General features: G+C 39.2%; 1 protein-coding gene across 2 annotated transcripts in view; it reads right to left on the bottom strand.

Moving 5' to 3' along the window:
* SASH1 (SAM and SH3 domain containing 1) overlaps positions 1-21,615 on the bottom strand; it is a 128,877-nt gene extending 107,262 nt beyond the window's left edge. For both annotated transcript variants that reach the window (XM_026083832.1, XM_026083839.1), the window contains exon 1: positions 21,549-21,615. In XM_026083832.1, the coding sequence (XP_025939617.1) occupies positions 21,549-21,560 (12 nt within the window). In that variant the 5' untranslated portion in view covers positions 21,561-21,615. The remainder of the gene's footprint in view (positions 1-21,548) is intronic.
* Positions 21,616-21,701: the final 86 nt, after the last annotated feature.

Here is a 21,701-nt window from a genome sequence, read left to right as displayed (position 1 = left end):
TTTATTATTACATGTAATTTCAGTAGCCACTGATGCGTTCTTAATTGCTTTAGGCCGATAAGATTTTTAAAAACAAGATTTCATAATAAACTCCTACTTTTTTGTTACAAATTTAACAGTTAAGTACAGCATGAAAACTGATTTGCATCAGTTGTGTTTATTGCCATACAAACTAATGTTCCAGCTACATAATCCCATCGCCACAGATCATCTCTGCTGGAAAAAATTTGTAAGTAACACAAACATTGAGTAAAAATACCATTCCTGAGATGCTTTAATTTATTTGTAAAAAGTTACAGTATGTTTCTCCTAAAACTCTACTCTAGAAATGCCTGAGACCTTTTCACAAAACAGTCCAACAGCTGGGAAAGTAAACAATACACTGGTTTTAAAGGGTAGAATCTAAAATGAACATTTAATACAGCATTCTAATTATAACAGAAGTTATCCCATATTTCTAATTTTGGTTGTCAAATATGTTACTATATTTCCATCTTATCACATATGCATGCAACAATTTTTGGCATCATAAAACACAGACAAAATGATAAATTACCCTGGAATTCCCAAAGAGTTAGTTCTGATATGCATGTGAATACCAAAAGAATCCGTCGAGGTTCATGTTAATGGAGCGGCTACAAAGAGATTCTGGAATGATTTGACACTTACTATAAAGTTACGATTTATTGGTCACTGCACATCAGTTGGTTTAACATGCTGGCAGCATCCTTTGTATTTGACATTTAAAAGTGTAAAGGAGTAAAATGTTTTGTCAGAAAGCTCTACTGCTAATAAAATTAAGTAAAAATGAATTCATATTTAAAAATGATAATAATAAAGTAGAAGCAATTATCACAGGAAGAATAATGGTCTTTGCTAAGTAAAATATCCATTTGTCCATTTGGTAAATCTGCATACAGACCTAAATATCAGGCACTGCCAGCACATATATTCTTTCTGTATGGATTTCCTCACAGAATAAGAATTTTAGAAAAAGCTATATATAAAGCTATAAGGAAATACAACTATCTGAATTTGAACTCTGCTGTCTCGGGTTCTTTGACAAAATGTTAAAGCTACACATTCCAGCACTTCTCTCTCCTGTTCCAGCAGACCTTATGAATGTCAGGACAGAGATCTTGATTACCAGATATATGGGCTTGCTCTGGAAGCCAGTGAGTGGCATTCACATAAATGCATGAATCTCTGAAATGTAAAAAAAGATGTGAATGTTACAAGTCTGGTCAGCACAGACATGTCCCCATCAGCATACGACAGCGCCCATTACAGCACGCCATGCAGCCACAGAAGTTACCAACTTCAGATCCACTCCAGCTAGAGCCACAGCACATGCATAAACTAGGAGATTAGGAAAAAGTCAGAAACTGGGAGGAAAAGTCTGACTTCCTGCTATTAAAATATAAATATATGTGGAAAGGGCAGAAATGAAGGTGATATGCTCCTATAAAATGTGTTGCAGTTATGCCCTGGCAAAGGCATGCTTTTGACCTTCACAGCCCAAGATGAGAAAAATCCATTTCCGTGCCTGAAACACAGAACTACTGTGTGCAGAGTCACTGTAAACACTAGCAGCTTATTTCTGGCAGTTGGATCTTAACAGGGAAGCCTACCAAAAATTTGTGGAACACGATCCTGCATTTCAATAATACCTTTGGTTTGGATAGCTGTAAGCAGTACATAAATGAAAGCCAGGATGTRGGCCATAGCAAATAGGCTTTTTCGAGTGGGGAGGAGAGGGAGGAGAGACCAAAAACGTGGTGAAATGAGAACATCTGCTGAAGGGAAACATGTTTGTGCCTCATAAAACACCCTGTATCCAACAGGACTTCATCTACAGAACACAACCTAGGACACCTTTAAAGTTTAGCAGAACTAGCTTACCTAGAAAGCAGGGGGTGCTCAGATTTCTTTGGGACAACTTGAACAAGACACCGGTCCTTTTTTAGATATTTCTCCTAATATGGGCTCGCAGAAGCTTGAGAAGCTTGTGTGTGCCCCTCCAGGCACTCTGCGACTGGCAGAACATCTCCCTGCATGGCAAAGCGTACCGAGAGATGAATTCAGACTTTAGGTCATTCATCTGAAAGTGGCACTGTATTTCACGTTCCTCTGCAACTCTTTTTAAGGAGGCAAATTTAAAACAGACTCAGCCCTTTCCAAACACGTCAGTTAAATCTGCGTGCCTCTCTGCCTTGGGCTTGTATCTGTATTTGCTACAGTAATACAGAGTCACATAATGAGGACAGGCATCCACAGGAAAACCTGCAGAGCTTCTTGATAATTGTTTTTGCTATACATCTCCGACCTTCTTACCAGCCCCTCACTAGCAATGTGTTTCCCCTGGGAAAAAGGCTGATGTTCCACATTTTGGCTTAGCTTCAAAATGATTGCCATTAAAAATAAACCTAACAAGCTGCTAGAGAAACGCTTCCTTCTTTTCCTAAGGCTCAGAGAGGACAGTCTTCCATTCAACACAAGAAACAATTCCACTATCCATAAAGTGACAGATTCAAAGTCTATCTTGACAGTAAGCAGGGTCAGAAATGTGAATGCGACAGAAGTGTGAGGTCAGGGAGCCCAGCGTTTGCCTCGATATTCAGGGGAAGGCATAAAATACTCAATGTAGAAGTCATGACATTTTTATATGGAGAACAGCTATTTTAGATGATGTTTAAGGGTTGTCATGGTCCCCCTGACCTCTCTATAGCTGGACATTGACAGAACAAAGAGAACATACAGCTCACACTGATTCAATGGAAGACTTTCTATTAATTTTTATGGCATCCGAGYGTTGAGTCATTAAGATATGCAGCTTCACAGACAGAATTACAAAAATAGATCTAATAAAAATGTGTTAAGCTCTCTGCAACGTGTCTAAAACAGTTCTAGAATCTGTACAATAAACACAATACACAATGGTATGGTTTGATATAAAAGCTTCTGTAGCATTTATCTGATGTAACTCTCATAACCCACCGAGTACAGAGCACAGACATTCTGAATTCAGAAACTTTATATTGAATCACACAGCTATGTAACCTTTTTCTATTGTATGAGATACTTTATCATATAATTACATCAAAAGAAACTCCTTCCATTTACAGAATTCTACAACAAAATTCTTTCCTTCACCATCAGCACCACCATCTTCTTCCCTCTGATTTTTTATTGTACAGCCCTGAAGTCTTTGTCAAGAATATGTAACAAAGCATCTCCAGAAAAGCATCCTGAATACAATTCACTTTTTTCCGCTGCTTTGTAAATTAAAATCATTTTGCAAGCATGCTACTAGGATCCCTCTCTTTGGCATGCAGCCTAGGAAGTCCTCTATGTTAAAAAAAAAATATATATATATATATATATATATATGCTAACCAAAAAGTTCTATCTATGCAAATGTACATTCCAACATACTTAAAAAGTGGGTATTTATCACAAGTAGAACCAGTTCTTTCACATATTCATTATCTTGAGAGACAAGATTATATGCAAATTTTATTCATAAAAATTTAGTTCAAAGCATCCTTAATGCCCAGTTTCCCTAATAACAGTATATTATCATCTATCCTCCTTTCCCTGGGGTGATCTGCACTAAGCTTGTCCAAATGTAACTCAGAACTGCTGTCTACTATGATACCTGCCTGGCCACCACTACCAACCAGGCGGGTCAGCAGTTAGGCACAGGTTATCCTAGCCAGCTTTTACAGGAGGGCAAGTTAACAACTCCTCAGCCCATGCAACAGATGCACCTGACACCACCTCTCATTTTCTTTGCACTCTGTGTTTGCTGAGACTTTTTCTCAAATTGAGTGGAAATGTATCTCTCTGCACATGTTAACTGCAGTGGGCGTCTATCCTTACACTTGCAGTAGAAATAAGTGATAAACAGAAGAATGTGGTTGTGAACATATATGTGATTAAAGCATCATTAAGGAGATGGAGATGAATTTCTTGTTTCAGATTCAGGAACTTTAGCATATGTTATGGTGTGGTTTCATGTTTGGGTAAGATAGACTCTAAGGAAATAGATATGCAAAATGCTAAACATCTTAAGTAGATGATGGAATAAGCCCTTATCTCACTGAGTTGGCCATATGAACCACAAAGTGAAGGAGGTCTCATTAAAATATACATCCTTTCTTTACATATAGGAGTAACACAATATGGCAAAAAACAATTCTTATGGGATGCTTTAGTTCTCCTACATAACGCTGAGCTGAGAGCTACTCATTAAAATAGTAGCCTGAAAAAAAATAAGCACAAAACAAGTAATAATTTGGATATTTAAAGACAAAAAGTGAGAGGACAACTGTATCTCTAAGTTTGACCTTACTGGTTTACAGTATTTGGCAATGTACTTAAGTTGTAGACAGTAGAGTAAAAGAAAGCAAACTTTGGACATATTTATGTCCACGCTTTATTACAAAAAGCATAGTCAAAAATGTGATTTCTATCTTATATCAGTAATCATTAAGGGGCATTCCCTCACAGCTGGATATATTGGTGAATAATGTAACGTAATAAAACAAACAAACAAAAAAATGCACTAATCTAAGTCAATGAACCAAGAAGCACTGAAAAAGTATTTAATGATTCTGCTATATGAAATTCAAGTTTCATTTTCTATTTCAACTAAGGAAAAATAGGCAGAAATTACTATAAAATAAGTGTTTAATGATAAACGCACTCTTTGGAGTGTGCTGAGAAGTATTAGAAGCATGATTTTATTTTAGGAATGGGCAATTATTTTTCTATTGTTTTTGCAACTCTGTCTTGTGTCAGTTGACCTCCATACACGAACGATATCAAGAACATTAAGACCATCCACTGGTACACGAATGTTCTGCTTCTATACAGGATTTTCATTTAACCTAATCATTTTATCCCTGAATTTAAATATCTTATCAACATCGTGAACACTAATGAAACTGCTTAGCAAACTTTGCATTTGTAAATCTCTATAGCATCAACACTTAGCAGTAAAACCTTTATAGCATACCATACCCTACATATTTTACTGTTCAAGGTAATAATTTTTCTCTGAGATACAATATACACTGGGCCACAACAGGTATATGCATAAGAGGCATATATGTACTTGGTACCATACTTCAAATTGCTTGTCTAGTAAATAATTCTTTATCCAGTTTGGTGGTCCCTAATTAGCTGCTCCAAATAAAACACAGTAAATTTGTTTTGCCCTATGAAGTGTATATAGTAAACTTGTTAAGATTTGAAGAAACTCTCACATGCTCTTTGTAGGAAGAAGGGTATTTTATTCTGCCTTGTGCTAGGTGCTGTACAAGAACCAAACCAAAACAAACAAAAAAAACCATGACAGGAGCAAATACCAACTCTGATCTTTCTTCCTCTGCACTTATAAGTCTTGCCAAGTGCGATGATGAGAACCACTATCTTTATCTTAAACTTTGTTATGCATTTCAACAGGAAAGCTCAGCACAAGCAGACCATACCTTGCTCTGAAAAAGGAAAGTTCACTGAAGGAAACGTCTTACCCCTTCTTCCTCTGCTCCCTGCACACCCATTCCCTTGCTTCTCCCGTGCACTCTTGTTTGTTCCTCCCCCCTTTATTTTCAGTTCTATGTTTTTTTGCAATTTTTGTTTCTGCTTTCGAGAGGCAGGCAAGAGCAGCTCTCTGGCCTGGTCCTTTCTAAGGACCCTTTGCCCCAAGAAACCTTGCATTGCTGTCTGAGGTGACACACTGATAAAGGAGGAGAGATCTTCGTGCTCTCACAGGAATTGCCTTCCCTAATTTCTGGCCACTTCAGCAGCTGAAGCCTGTGATGGGACCTTCCCTGCAGCTACAATTACCAGGGAAGGGAGGGCAGAGCACCGCATGCAACACACAGCCTTCTCCTTCGCTGCTCTGCAGGAAACCAACAAAGCAGCCATTATGCAGGGAAGCCYGACGGGGCTGCCGCCTCTCCAGATTTCTTCCGACTGCAACAATTTAGCATCTAATCTGCATTTACATGGCCCAGGCTATGGGGCAGGGCCACCCCTTAGTTCTCTATTGATACAATACCCAGTTCAGTGATGAGCATCTTGACATTTAGATATTTATGACCCTAATTTCCAACAGACATGCTGTCTGATGCCATCTGTGGAAGGATTTTGTGCAGCTATAGCTCCTTTAACTTAAAGAAATCTTGAAATATCTGCCTTCACCTCAAACACCAGTTTTATGCAGCATTCTGCACACCAAGATGTGATATGGTCTCTCTGTTTTGTGAGTAGATAAAGAAATTTGCTGTCCTGGTTACAGCACCCAACGGTACAATGCATTGTGTGCGCCAGAGCACAGCTCTTGATTTATGTCTGTAAATCCAGATGGCAGCACAGCTGTTGACTGTGGAAGATCAAATGTCTACATTTAGACTGYTGTTATTTTGTTTTTTGTTTTTTTCCCCTGAAACTCTGCTATTCTTCTAATTTTTCCTGCTAGAAATTCAGTGGCTTGGAGTCTGGAAGACACATCCAACACTTATGTACCTTGAGACTAACCTCTCCTTCACTCCTACTGTTTCCTGACACTCAGTGTTTTACCAGGAAAGGAAATAACTGTAATTTAATATGGCAGAAATCCATTTTTCCCCCATGTAATCTCAACAGCCAGAGAAATGGTTTCCTGCAACTTCTTTACCCAAACTATGCCAAAGCCTCCCAAGTGCAGTAGCTGCTGGAGAAGGCAGATCRCGGTGGAGCCCTGGAGAGCACAGCCCGGCTTTATCCACAGGAGATTCCTGAGGAAACCCCCACTCGGGCAAAGACTGGGTGCCAGCTGCTCAACACCCATCAACGGGGTGCTCTGTCCTCTGCTTCAGGCCAAAGCTGGACTCTGGGTGAAATTATTACAGACGTGAATACCAGAAAGGCAGTGGTAAAATGTTATAAAATAAATAATATTCTAAGAAATCTGAAAAAGCCTAATAAGCTACATATATTTAGATATGGCACAGGAACTCAGATATGGTGGTGCTCTGCAAACACTACACCAAGCTACTTTCTGATTTTTCTTCTAACCCATGTAACAACCACTATATCCAGAGTGCTTCACATTCAGTGAGACTGGTGAACTGAAGTCTCTTGCAGACTTAAAATAATCTTCTACTTTTTGTTCCTTCTTATGTAAGAGGTTGCTTACATAAGCTTTTTGGGGTGTGAATCAAGGCATAAGGAATATTCTCCTGGTTGAAGATATTTTGATTTTGAAGAAAAGGCTTTATCTCAGTTCCTGTATGAGGTAAATAACAATGGCAACCTTGCTACTTATGGGGGAACTGTGGCAATAAAAAGCTATCTTAAATACCCAGCCCACATTCTTACATGGAGTCAGAAGCAGAAACTGGAATGAAATGTAGTAACTCTGCTGCTGATCCCATTTACTTATTGCGTAGACTGTTCTTTGCAAACCTTCCTGCCTTTAGTTTAATAAAAAACCTACAAATGAAGTAAAAGCAGAAAGAGTGGCTCTGTATTAAAGTACTTCAGTGAGGCTTCAGGTTTTGACTCTACCAGTGGTATAGCACTGGTGACACTTATTTTTAACCACTGTAGCTGGAACACGGTGGGATTAATATAAAGCTATTCATGCAAAACTTCATGGTGCTGGGCTAAGGTTTTTTATAGTCTTAACTAAGTATCATGAAGTCTCTTTGAAGAGCATTTTATTTAGGAGCAGTAATGCACAGTTATCAGGGGGTTTCAGTTCATTTAATTAAGTTGAATACAATTACACTCCAGTGGGTCTTAAAAATGCAAGAATCCATTTAAATATTATTTAGATGCATATCTTTTAACTACCACAGGCTGCACAGGGCTTTATATTTATATCAATTAGGGATATCAACTTAGTAATAAAAGCTCTATCTCCTGTCAGTTTATAATCCTTTCTACTCTGGGATCTGGTATTTTATTTGCTCATTTCTCTTTATCTGTGTACAGTGGAGATGGGCTTTTTGCATTCGTGTGTGCCTGTATTGTTTCATCATTGCCAAAGCGCTTCCTAATTAGGCTAAATGGGCCTCTTACCCAAATAAAAGAGAAGTATCTCTGCTTACCGACAGAGCAAATCCTACAGAGTCTGGGCTTGAAATAACTGTGTGGTTGGCATATCTCCCAGGTGTTTCAAACAGGTGTTTCTCTGAAGGGGCAACATGCTATTCACAACTTATGGGAGCCCCCAACAGCAGTACCTTACATGCCTATTTCAAGAAACTGCTTAAGCCCATGGTGCTCTCTATCCCGGGACTCTTCTGATTTAAAATGTGTATAGCTTTTCCTGGAGACTGAATGCATTACTCAAGTGTTGCACATTACAGAGATGCACCCTGAACTGAGGCATAAAACAATTGAAAACCCCCCACATGGTTAAAGAGATCATAAAAAGCAGAGGCCAGCACACCGTCAAATAAAGCATGCAAAAAATAAAGGGCTTCTACAAAACCCAGAGGTTTGTTCTAACCGATCCAAAGCCCTGAACCGCACAAGAAAAGACAATAACTCTAGATAAAAGGCACTTGGACTTGGAGGGTAAACTACGTTCTCACTTTAACATCTTCTCTATCCACAGTGACTCAAGCATCAAAAGGAAAATATCCTGCTAACTCACCATTTGTCAGGGAAGTTCTCATGCAGAAGGAAAACATCTCACCTAGTTGTCAGAGTGCCTGTAACACGAGGGGCAATGCCCAGGTGGAAGGGGCTTCCTCGCGGACACGGCTTCCGAGATAAAAGAGCAGACTGCAGTCTCAAGGCTACTCGGACCACGGCCCCAGGAAGCGTGGCAGGACAACCTACGTACCAGGACTGATCTAAAGCACCACAAGAGCAGCAGGGAGCTCTCTGAGCAAAAGGAAGACCTTACACTTACTTTTCACAGCATGCACCATTATCAGCTTCAAATCAAAGGATGCTATAGCAAATAAGCTACCTCATACACAAAGAGCCACAACTTGCAGAAAAACAAAGACTTTGCTGTATGACTATCTTAAGTAGAGAGGAGAATCACACATTTTCACATGTGGAGATCTCTTCTCAAAGCTTTAAAAGTACAACCCTAAATGCGAGGGCTGGTTCAGAATGAACCGCATGTGAACAGGAAATCAGGGCATCAGACTGTGTCTAGCAAAATATTAAACCACTTTCTCATCTTCAGTCTGTTTTAGCTAATCAGACTTCTGCTATAAATTATCCATTCAAAGCATCCACTGGTAATTCCTGAATGGCATAATCTTGTATGACTTGTGCACATTAACAATTATGCATCTATATTCTGTATTTGTCTTTGAACAAACACAAAACAAGGTGCAAGCAGCTAGACATGACGGCTTAGTTTGCCCTCTGATATCCCTACTTAGTGCATGAAATGTCATCCCTGGCTTCCTCAACTTTGCTCTCCAAGCCCCGTAATTTCTGAACCAGGCTTAAATCTCCATTATTTACTTACCACATGCTCCTAGCCTTTCCACATCTTTCAGCCATCATTTTGGACCTTCCAAAGTCAGTCTGTGCACTGACTTTCCTCTTCCAAAATTGTTGTGTATGCTCTAGTCATTTCCTGCCATGAATGCTGCAATTCTTCCTTTCATGATCTTCCTAAATTCGTGTTTCCTAACACTTGGAAGCTATCCTTAGTAGCTGCAGTGCTCTTTTCACTTTTCTAACCACAAAAATACAGGTTTGGATACTGAGTCACTCCACCTCCACCCCTTATCAATCTCCCATTTTCTCTTTATATGAAAAGTATTTTCCTAAGAGCAAGGCATGACTCTGGGGACAAAACTCATTTCTTTTTTGCATTTAAAACTGATCAAAATACCAGAAACCATGCAGCAGCAGACCCACCTAAAAAGCCAAAAGGGCCAGAGTTCTAATGTACTGTTTTTCCCCACCCTCTCTTTTTTGTGACAGTTTACTCTATAAATAACTATCTATAAGCATTTTGCAGTAGTTGCAATTAGTTTGGCAGATGAAAAAAAAAAAGAATTTGTATAATCTTTCATATTCAAAGTACATTTGAGATGAGAACTAAAAACCACAAGTAACTTGGCAAAGATTACTTGAAGAAACTAATGTTCTGTCAGAGAGAAAAAGTAACATTCAGAACATCTACATCTTTCTTCTTCCTCAACTTTGGTAATTAGGAATTCAGCCTCTACACTGAACAAGTTCAATAAGACTCATCATGARGGAGCCTGTAACATAAAGATATGCAGAAGCATCCTTTTCCAGACTCATTTTTGCAGTAAACACACACTGTATGTAGCATGAAGCAATTCATCATCATCATGCCAATATTGTGATTAAGTCCTTGACCTTATGTTCTCAGTTTAACTTCCTGAGCTTAGATAAAAATCATGCAAAGCTTAGGTTTGACAAAGTTTATCCATCTGCACATATATACTCACTTCCAGATGCAAAATCTAAACAATACACTGCTGGACCTGTGCTGAGCAAGAAACAATATACCTCACTGAGTTGACATATCCTGATTTCCCTTCAATCCATTACACAACAGAATATACCACCACAGCGTACAAAGTGTCAGAAAGAGGGGGATGACACAGGAAAAAGCATGAGACTCCATTTCATGCCTCATTGCAAAAAGCTCAGAATAAAGGTAGCAGCAATTAGAGAGGAAAACATAATTTTTAGAGACTGACAACCATTTTGCACTACCTGCAGAGGAGCAGTCTCCACTGATAAAACAAGAAATAAAACAGACCTTTCCCAAAACCTCTCCAAACAATGAATAAGACACAACATAGCAAAATAAAATAAAATGAAAAAATGCAGGGAAAATAAGCATCTTTTGATTTTTATTTCTATAGTGCACAGTAAGCAACTTAGGAGGCTGCCCACACAAGTTGAAACACTGATGGAGCAGCTTGGATAATTAAGAGGAGACACCAGGAATTGCCATTTTCCTCTATAAGGGAAACCTGACCTCAGAGAAGCTTCAGAGAAGTATGGTATGAAAAAACACAGAGAAAAATGTCCAAAAAATTTGCCATGTATGGAGATTCCAAATGTGCCCTACCAGCAGGAAATCTTCCTTTACTCAGCCCTTTTTCTCCAAAGAAATGAAAACAGACATGAGGAAATGAGTTCAGTGAGGGAAGAGAAAGAAATTTGCTATTGCAACGAAACTAGTATTCCAACCTAGCAGGGGCATCAGTGCATGCACATGCTCACTGCAGTATCTGGATCTATCTCTGCTGTCAAGATTTTTCAAGGGGTACAAGCAGCTTACTAGGGGTCCACTGTTGCTTCCATCAAAATCAGTGGCAAATTCCAAAACACGACTCATTTCAGAAAACAGATCTGATCAACTGCAGATATTCACACACTGTGATGAAAATCCACTATTCATATTCCAGAGATAGACTGGAAAGCAAATCCTTGTTCTGAGCTTAACTGTTCCTCACCCTGATAAGAARTATCATGTGAATCAAATGCAGAACTGATCCACAAGGTGCCAACATGGCTCAGTACTACAGGCACTGGCATTCCTGCTCCATTGCCCTCAGTTGTTACGTGTCTTGGTATCCCTCATGCAACAGCTGACCATTAGATTTTGACCGCTTGCTTTGCCAGGTATTTCCTTAAATTACCAGGGTTTTTTTGGTTTTGAAATATAGTATCTCTATTAGTCCTCTGATAAAATGCTGTCCCACTTCCACTGATAGGTGAAGGTGGGAAGACTCACTCCTGGCACTCTTGCTTCTGTAAAGTTTTCTACAACAGTGGTCCTCCAAACAGCATCATCTTTACCTGATGAGTCTATGCTGCTAGCTAATTTGTATTAATACAGATCCCACCTGGCTGCAGTAACAAATCCCAGGTATCATTCTCACCCTAGAAAAGCAGCAGTTGTAGTCTCCAGCCCAGGTATGTTGATATTGATTTCTACAATTACACATAGAAATCTGCTCTCCCTAAATTTTCTATATCACATGAAATATTCCCACAGTACATTATTAGGCATAGAGTTTTTGAAATGTAAACTTATGCTGATCTTGAAGATCAGAAATCACGATCCACATACAGCATGCAATCTCCCCCACCTTCTTCCTGTTTTACAAGGATTATTTATGAATTCTAAGGTGGGAATGAAGTCTGATAACAGAGTGCAAATCACAACCCACGAGCTGTGACACACATTACATATGAATATATATATATACACATATGTATAAAATAGAGGATTTTTCTTCTTTTCATTGTCACAAAGGGTATGTTTCAGCTTAACTGAATTTATTGTCTGAGTTTTCAGAGCTGCTGAACTAAGGTGGTCAGCCACTGAAAGCTATAAAACTTAAAGGTATCATAAATTATTCCATATAATTCAAGGTTAGGTTTAAGTCTATACAGTCATATCAATAACTATGTGAAATACATCTAACAGGGTAACATGGTAACAATGAAAGTGAGGAGCCTCATTCTAGCAGTAGAAAATAAGAATCTTAGATTTGCTTTACAACCCTAAAACGGTACTAAAAAATTCTGGTGTAAAAACACTTCCAGCTGAGATAGAATAGAATGGGAACATCCTGCTGCAAGCCTGCAAGTACAAAATCCTAAGAGGATGAATGTATTTCAGAACTCTAACAAATACAGATAAATACAGATAATAAATATCAGTAAAACACAATTCTGAGCATTTCCCCAATTGTAAGTGCATAAAATACACAGATTCTATATGAATAGCATATTACTTCTAACAGTATATATAAAGAATGGTAAGATATTATTCTGGCAAGCAAACAAGCAAAATACCTTGCTGTGGATATACACCCCAGCTGTGGATATACACTCCCTTTAAGAACTTTTAACAGTGCCACTGTAGTACAATGAGCTCTTATGAAAAGTGCTCTCAAATCCATTTTTTCCTCCATTGAGTTAGACTGGGTTTACTTAGAGAAGAGAGCAAGCTCTGCATAGCAGGTTCTGCTTGATGCTGACATTATAAAAAACAGTCTCAACTGACCTGAACTTGTGAAGAAATGACAAAAGTTGTTTTTCCCCTTTTTTGTTTAAAGCCTATAGGCCAAATTCAGTTTCAGTATAAATAAACTTTACTCCTTAGACTCAAGGAGTTTTTATTTAAAATAGCAGAAACTAGACGCTTTATCTTTTGTTCCTTTTCTCCACCTTTTTTTTCCTATCATACCCATCCTATTGGGCAAAGGATCTTCAGTTGCAAATGAGACTGTTAGAAATGTTCAGCCAACAAGTCTTGATTTAATTTTATAACGAGCATGTTATTGCTTTCACTGATCTGCTGACTCCTGTCATGACCACTGCAAAGCTTTCAAAATACTGTTTTTTTAAATTGTATTAAATGGTTACCTATTTTCCTTCACATACACAGGACATACCAAAAGTGGGGAGCACTGTCGTATAAATTTTTAGTACACTGTTTCCAAATGGCAAAATGTATTGTACATCATCAACAGGAAAGGATATTTTATGTTTGCTTACCAGACTCATGAGCTTCCTGGCGTGTGTGGTGTGTGTGTGCACGTGCACAAGAATGGTATATATATATATATATATATATATATTTTTAATCTGGAGGCCTGATCATGTAAACTGATCTTAATAGCATATCCCTATGCACATAAAGGGATATGGAGAAGTCAAACCAGCAAAATTTGATGGGCCTGCAGCGGAGACAAACCTGAAACAAAATACTCCAGCCAGACTGCACTCAGTGCAACAGAGATGTCAGGAACCAATTCTATGATTTATCAGCATGATGTTTAGCAAAAAAAATGAAAATGTGTTTTTAAAAATAAATCGTCGTTTTATTATTATATCTATTATATTATTCTTAGTCTTGTCCATCTAATTTTCTAGCTATACCCTGCTTAAAACTGTTTCCCAGAAGATTATACAATTTCTACTCCCAGTTTCAACCTCTCATAGGGAAATGTGCCTCAGAAACTAGTCTGTAGCTCAAAACACTTATCCAGGTGTCCTGAGAACTTCAACCATCATTTATTTTATTATACTAATCTTGGTTCAAATAAAAATAGTACATTATAACTTTGTGTTTCAAAACATGGAAGCAGACAAGAAAAAGGCCTGCTATCACTGTAAACAAGGGAAAATGTTCCACTTAAGAAGATCAAAGCAGACACAGTGTGCCCACACCTGACCCACATCACAGCTTCAAAACTGAGGCGGGTGCAGCTCTTTCTTTTTTACAAGCAGTTATTTCTCATAAAGCAAATTTGTGTTTAAAACTCCTGTGTTTGAAAGTGTTTCTGTGAACTGTGTTGTAAAGTTTTCCTACCAACGGAATAATTAAATCTCTTAAAAAGTAATAAATAAAAGATCTCCATATCTATCTATCTAAACACACATCTACATACTTCTTTAATGGAGAACCTGCTTTTATAGTAGAAACCTAATTATTACAGACTTTCACATAGTAAATAAAACTAGTTCCTTCTTTTTGTTCATTTCCTCATGAAATATCTGGAAGCTGGGATCCAAATACCAGCAAAGCTCAACATAAATTCACGCATTAACAACTGCCATCACCTCCTTCTCTCACAGCTAGTAACGGACACCGACAAAGCAACAGGTTCGCCGGTTGCAGTCCAGCTCATGCAGTCGCAAAGAGGAAGGCGTCTGCAGCACTTGATGTTAAAACGGGCATTGTGACAAACCACTTTGCTGGGTCATTACGTAGCAATTCTTATTCACCCTGCGTTGCGGAAACTGGTAAAGCCCAAGTACAAAATGTACTCAGCCATCCTTAAYACAGCGATAATGGGGCAAGCAGAAAGGAAGACAGTCTGTGCTGCTGCATGATGGAAAAAAATGCGTAATACGGACCCAGCTAGAACCTGAGACACGAAATGACGGAGGGACACCCCCTGACGACACGAGCACGTCCGAGTGGTCTCAGGGCACTGGGATCCTCTCCGCAGCCGCACGACCTCAGAGAAAAAAAATGCCTGAAGGAACCTCAGCATCGAAGTTGGGGCACTTGGCCAGGGCCAAAAGGCCCCTGAAATCCTTTTTCTCTTCCAAGTTAAACTCCCCTGCCCCAGGCTGAGTAGAAAACTCTTCCTGCCCAGTTATCTGTGGCTCTACCCACATCCCTCACCCTGCCTTTCTCCTGTCCCTCCACTCAGCTCCTTCTGCTTAACATATCTGCTCATCTTTTTGCACAGTACTTCATGCAATTAGGACTCATTTACATTGATTTCTAGACAGCATCAGACTAAATAGGATTAATCATTATCCAGCTCCATAAAATATGCTGAAAATACGCTAAAAATGAGGTTTCTTCATTTGACTGCAGAAAATTCTAACCAATGGACCACATATATCAAAATACATTGCATTCCATGTAATGCAAGTCTTTTAAATATTCATTGCTCAGCATGTGCAACACTTCTTCGTTTTCCTCACCAATTTTTACATCTTCTTCATGTCTTCTGTTTAGGCTATGCCATGTTTCATAGCCACAAAAGGAAGGAAGCATCCATTATGGGCAAGTTCTACCAATCTGTTATTCCACTGCACTTCACAGATTCAAGAGAACTTGATTGGTTGACTTTCAAAACATGAAAAAAAGTATGAGGGAGACCAAACTATTTCCAAATATTAATAATGAAGCCAGTATTAACAGCAAACCAGCAAGACAATGAAAATGAGAATTTATCACCAAGATCCTCGCTTACCTTAAAACTAACTCTAAGCAAAGAACAGTTTACAGCAGACAAAGAGCAGGAATATAAAAATCTCCCCTGCTTTTGCCTCTGTAATTCAAAGGCCAGGGAAAGCCTGAGCTTGCCTTCCAAAAAAAAAAAAAAAAGAGGGGACCAGAACTAGAAACTCTTATCATTCCTCAGTGTACAGGATCTTGTGGAGACTGTAATGTCTGATGGAGACATCTGTGTTATGTGACCTGACATGCAAGAAAAAGCTTAGACCAAAGGTTATCTCTATAAGCTGTCTTTCTTCATAAAGGGATTAGTGTTGCTAGGGGTAATATTTCATGGAGACAAGAAGGAAAGGAGATGCAACAGGTTAAGTTAAAGAAAAATAAAAAGCCAAACACCTTAACTGGCAGTCAGTTACTCTCCATTTTGATTCCTTTATCTGAAAGCAAGATGTGTTCCAATTTATGGCTTGGTAGGCCAGGAAAAACAATATGTGCTACTTTTAAAAGCAGAGGTTAGGCCTACTGGATTTATCCTTAGCCTTACAACTGGGATTTCCTTTAAAGATACACTCTAAAGCAGAGGTAGTAACAAAAATATTTTGAACTAGAATGTCTCAAAGTGCTTTTTGAGCTAATTACACAGTAACACAGCCCTTTTGTAGAGACAGTAATAAAATCAGAGATGCTGAACATATTCCATTTTCAAAAGCATGTTCTGCCTGGAGTTTTTATGCGTCTGCCTGCCCAGTCTGCTGCCCACGATATTCTGTACAGCTGTGCCTATGGCTTCAGCTGAAGTCAGTGGCCTTTTGGTGCCAAACCTGATGTTGAAAAAAATGGAGGCACCTGAATCACATGTTTGGAGAGGAACGGGGTAAAAAGATTTCTCTTGAAGGTCACAGCAAAATAATGACAGTTTCAGGAACAGCAATCCTGGGACAAATCCGCAGCTAGTATGAACTGCCATAACTCCTTTTGACAGTCCTTTGACTATTTTTATCAGTCAGGGATCTACTTCCCCAGTCTCTAGATTTCCAGGCTCCCTGGCTTAATAACAAATTCCTCTCCCCAAAGTACATTAGCCAGTATGCAATTACATGTTATCACAGTAGAATTATCAGCTGGCATCTTTCTCTCTTTTGATTTGTTTCTTTATTACTTTGATAAGAAATTCAAAGTCAGTGAAACATGGAAAGCAAGACAGATTATATATGTAAATAACAGAGCTCCCAGTACAAATGCAAGTGAGCTTTATTCTCCTCAAAACAGACAGTCTGCTCTCTTTAGCTAACAGCAGACAATAGGAAAGCACTAGTTTTCTCTTTGCATGATAACTGCAAAATATGCTAGAAAAATAAAAAAGGATTTTCTTTTTCAGCCCTTGCAATTGATTCAACAGCTTGACACTGGCTATTGCTTTGAAATAAAAAACCGGAAAATCCTCTAATTTCACTGAATCTCTTGCACGTTCCTCTGTATCTTTTGCTAACATCTTGTCCCTTGAATAGAAAAGCTCCTTACATGAATAAAAGTTTTCTTCAGTGAAATCCTTGCTCTGCTGAAACTGCTCAGAGCTTTGCCATGATTTCATTAGTGTCAGGATTTCACCCAGGATACCTACTCCAGCAACAGTATGCAAGAAGGAAAAATATCCCATTAACATAAAAGACACTGAAGCTTCTCCCCTGTACTAAGGTCAACAGGCCATGTTTTGAAAGCACATCTTTAAAACAATAAAATTCATGATCTTCACTACACACTATCATTTGCTCTCCTATCTGAACATAAACAAACCTTCAGACTCTTAGCAAGAAACAGCTTGCTATTGCCAAATATGTGATTCTATACAGCATACACCTTGAAAAACTCCGTTTTATGGTGCTGAGTTTTGGAGATGCAGAGAATTTCTACGTTACTACTCATGAGCCATCTATTACAATCTCCTTCTAAAACCTCAATATACTTCAACCATCCACTGCTGCTTTGAGACATCGCAGATTATAATTAACCAGAACATTCCAACATAAGCTTGCTACAGACTAAGCAAAATCTTTTAAGTATAATTATGTTATCTAGTGAGCTTCATTAACAGTACAAATAGCTTTGAGGTGCTTATACCACAGCTGCAGCTACAGAATATTTCATCTGAACAAGTGCAATAGGGAAAAATTGCATTTGCTTCAGCAAAATCCCAGTACAGCTGCAAGTACACTCAATATTTGTCAAGTATAGAGAGAGTCATTATGTGACTTCAAAGTTCATAAAATACACTGCTTACAAGCAGCACTTGAGAAGTATTTACTTCCCCTCCAGACCTGGGACCTGCCATCACAGGTTCCCACTAATGAGGTCCTACTTTAAGGACCCTATCTAAAATCTGCACCAACAATGAGATATATTTATCAACCTGAGTGAGGGCAGCAGGGGCTCATTTCGTATTTTAAGTAACTCCAATATGGAATCTACCAGCTGGGCTTATGGCATGGCCTCACCTCCCAAACCTGCACCTAGAGGAGATGCTACCATGGTTACTTAGTTATTTAGGTCAGTACCTTCCTCTGCAAGGCTCCCAGTCAGGTCAATGGGAGAAAGGTGATACCTTCCCTGTCCCTCACATTATAGTACTCCTCAATATGAGGACCACGGAGTCAAGTATTTTTCAATATTAAAAAAAAAAAAAAAAAAAATCTTTTTCACCATGAGGACAGCAAAGCAGTGGAACAGGATGCCCAGAGAGGTTAAGTAGTTTCTGTCCTTGGAGGTTTTCAAGACCCAAGTGGATAAAGCCCTGAGGGACCTCATCTGACCTCAGAGCTCACCCTGCTTTGAGCATGAAGTTGGACCAGATGCCTTCTGAGGTCTCTTCTAACCTGCATTATCCTATGAGGATTTTTTTTACAACATGATTTTCTATTTCTCATTTGATCACCTACATTTATCATCATCACCTTCTTTCTTAGTTCCACTCTTGTTTTCCCCCTCCCTCTCACCTACCAAGATAAATTCAGGTCTGCCGCCATGAGTCTATCCTGTCTCACTCTCTCCTGTCTCTTCCTACCAGCTACTGCATTCCTTTCTCAGCTTTCAAGCTGTTGCAGGGCAACTTATCTGGTCTTCTGCTACACCAGCATTTTGATTTGCAGAGCCATTCCCAGTGAATTACTCCACTGTCTGCTTTTTTTCTTTTTAAGCTCCATACTTCCCAAACATTTTGAAAAATGGATCACTGTAAAACCCAAGAATTTAAGACTTGTACTCCTACATATCATCAAACCACTAACTGACAACACAGAATAGACAAGACGGTTCTGCAGACCATTATCCTGGCCTCATAGAGCGTGACCAGCAGTGAACAGGCTTCTGTTTGGATACCAGTAATCTAATTTACTGTTTGTCTTCAGCAGCAAGAGTTTGAAAGTGACAAAGTTCATTTACCGAAAAGATGAGCAGTGGAAAAGGCATAGCAGCTACCTGTCTTTAGCTTCAGAAAGACAGTACTAAATAAGTTTATACTCAGTTTATATGAGGACATTGCAGCCACAAAGACTAGAAACTCTTCAAAAACTTTGAATATGAAGAAAACTGGTAGCTTACAGTGAAGAGCATTTCTGTCTTCCCTAAAAGAAGTTATTATTTGAGACCCTAAACAAGGGTATCTTTTCATATCTGTAATTTCATTGTAATACTACAGTAAGAACTCATAATAGTGCTGGGCAATGTCTGCAATCAATGAGAACTAGCAATCTTTATAGCTACAAGATGATTCCTTCCTGTAAAGTAGACTAACACCAAAAACAAATGGCTTTAGCTTAGTTTTTACTAGAAGAAAAATAATAATTAAATGTTTCTGTTTTCCTAGGAAGGAAAATAGATTGTGCAGCCAGTAGAAACCTATTCAAATTATTACTTGTGTAAGATTCAGATCTTTTTCCTTATTGAACTCCARTATGCTACACTGTTGCTTTGGCCTCCTCCAACACCCCTTCCCAGGCATCCAATAACCCTTTGCTTTTACTAAATGCAGCACTGAAACCTGCCAGAAAAAGAGAGAAAGGGACTGTTCATAAAGTACCAACTGTCCGCTCCTTACAATCTGGCAGGACTGACTCTGCTTGCATTCTTAGATTAAAGCCATTAACAGTGAAATAGCGTACGCAGCCGGGTGCTATTAAACTGAATGCCATGTGAATGGAGGATTTCTGTGAGGAAAAGGAATGAGGCAGATTTTAACAATATCCTATTTTAACAATATTAACAATAAAGCTTATGTAGAAAAAAAATTGCAGATAAAATGCTAATTAAATTCTCTGTTAAATTCTATAATACTTTAGAATTAGATCCTACTGGTTTACCATTCATTACACTCCATAACAGTTTTCTGTAAGATATTTCTCATAATATTCCTTCATGCCTGTTGGTTAAATGTTAACAACAAAAATTAACACACATCAAGCTTATTCATTTGCTTTTAAAATGAATAAACAGGCACTCTACTGTTGATTACCACATTCCTGTATCATTGGAAAACTGCCTGCTACAGTATGTACGTAATATTACAGTTTGGTATTTGCTGAGTGGCAGTTGTCTGTGATAATTATCATCTTGCACCTAAAGTAAAAATTATTCTCACACTGCAAGTAGAAAGAGAATTGACTCTTCCTGTATTTTTACTGTTTGCCATCCAGTCCGTCCTGTCAGTACACTGTGTACCCACTGAATATAACTCTTTTAACCCCTATTACCGTATCTATCTCTTTTGTTTTAAGAGTGAACTAACAGAGCTCAGGCAGATCAGCAACATGGAAAGGAATAGTTAACTCATCTACATATGTCGTAACTGAGCAACTTATTTTTAAAAGCTATCAAGAGTTTCAAAAATGGCACCTAGGCGTAGAGTTTGCCACTCAGCAGGCAGCTCCAATAGTGCAGCTATGCTTGCAGACTCCAGCGGCGTACGAGTGCGCTACGTTCCGTAGTCACACAATGCCATACTGCAAATTGCAAAACACAGAGTTAACCCGAGTTTGGCACGAGGCAGTCTGAAGCACGTGCGTGGAATTTAAAGCCAACAGCAATCGTGCTTAAACCCAAATTTAACTAAATTAACGAACACGTTAGAGCAACACAAAACAACAAAGTCATTGATCAACCTGAACAAGCACTTCTGAATACATAAACAGATGCACAACCTGTTCTGATAAACAACCTAAATCAATTCTTCAAACGGTGCTCAATGCTGTATTTTCAACCTAATCTGCAATAACAGCTGAGAAAAGTTTGGAGAGCGAATTTATTCCAAAACTGTGATTAAAATAGTCACTTGACACAATATCTGCTTTCTCCCCCCCCCCCGAAATAAATTCTTCTGGGATTAAGAAACCCCCAAAACGTGACCCACAGCACAACTAATCCACACAAGCTTTTGCAACAAAACACACAGGGCAGAGAAGCAGCAGGCGCCGAGAATAATAAGTGGCAACACCGTTCAACTTTATCCGGTAAACTTTACAGCAGGTGCTGCAAAAGAGTCAGTTTTAACTGCAAGGGCTTCCCGTACACGACCCTAAAAAAGTAACGATAATAAAAAAAAAGGAATGATAATAATAATAATAATAAAAAGAATGATAATAATAATAATAATAATAAAACAAAAGAAGTCATCGATTCTGCGGTACCGGCAAACTTCGCAGCTAGAGCGCGTTTCGCAGCACGGCCACGCTCGCTTCCCGAGCCCTGCGGCGCCCGAACCCCGCGACACCGCAGCGCTGCGGCTCCGGGCTCCGGCCCGCCCGGCCCCGGCCCCGGCCCGCCGACTCACCAGGATGCCCATCACATCGGCCCACAGCTGGGCGAACGCCTCCGGCCGCCCGCTCTCCGCCGCCTCGGGGCAGCCCGCCCGCGCCCGCTCCCCTTCCATGCCCGGCACGGCTCGGCACGGCCGCCTCAGCGCCGGGTCCCCGCCGCCGCCGCC

Source organism: Apteryx rowi, unplaced genomic scaffold, assembly GCF_003343035.1.
Source record: "Apteryx rowi isolate R43461 unplaced genomic scaffold, aptRow1 scaffold_118, whole genome shotgun sequence".
In the NCBI taxonomy this organism is placed as follows: Eukaryota; Metazoa; Chordata; class Aves; order Apterygiformes; family Apterygidae; genus Apteryx; species Apteryx rowi.
Note: the sequence above shows the minus strand (reverse complement) of the source record. Positions and strands in the feature narration are given on the sequence as shown.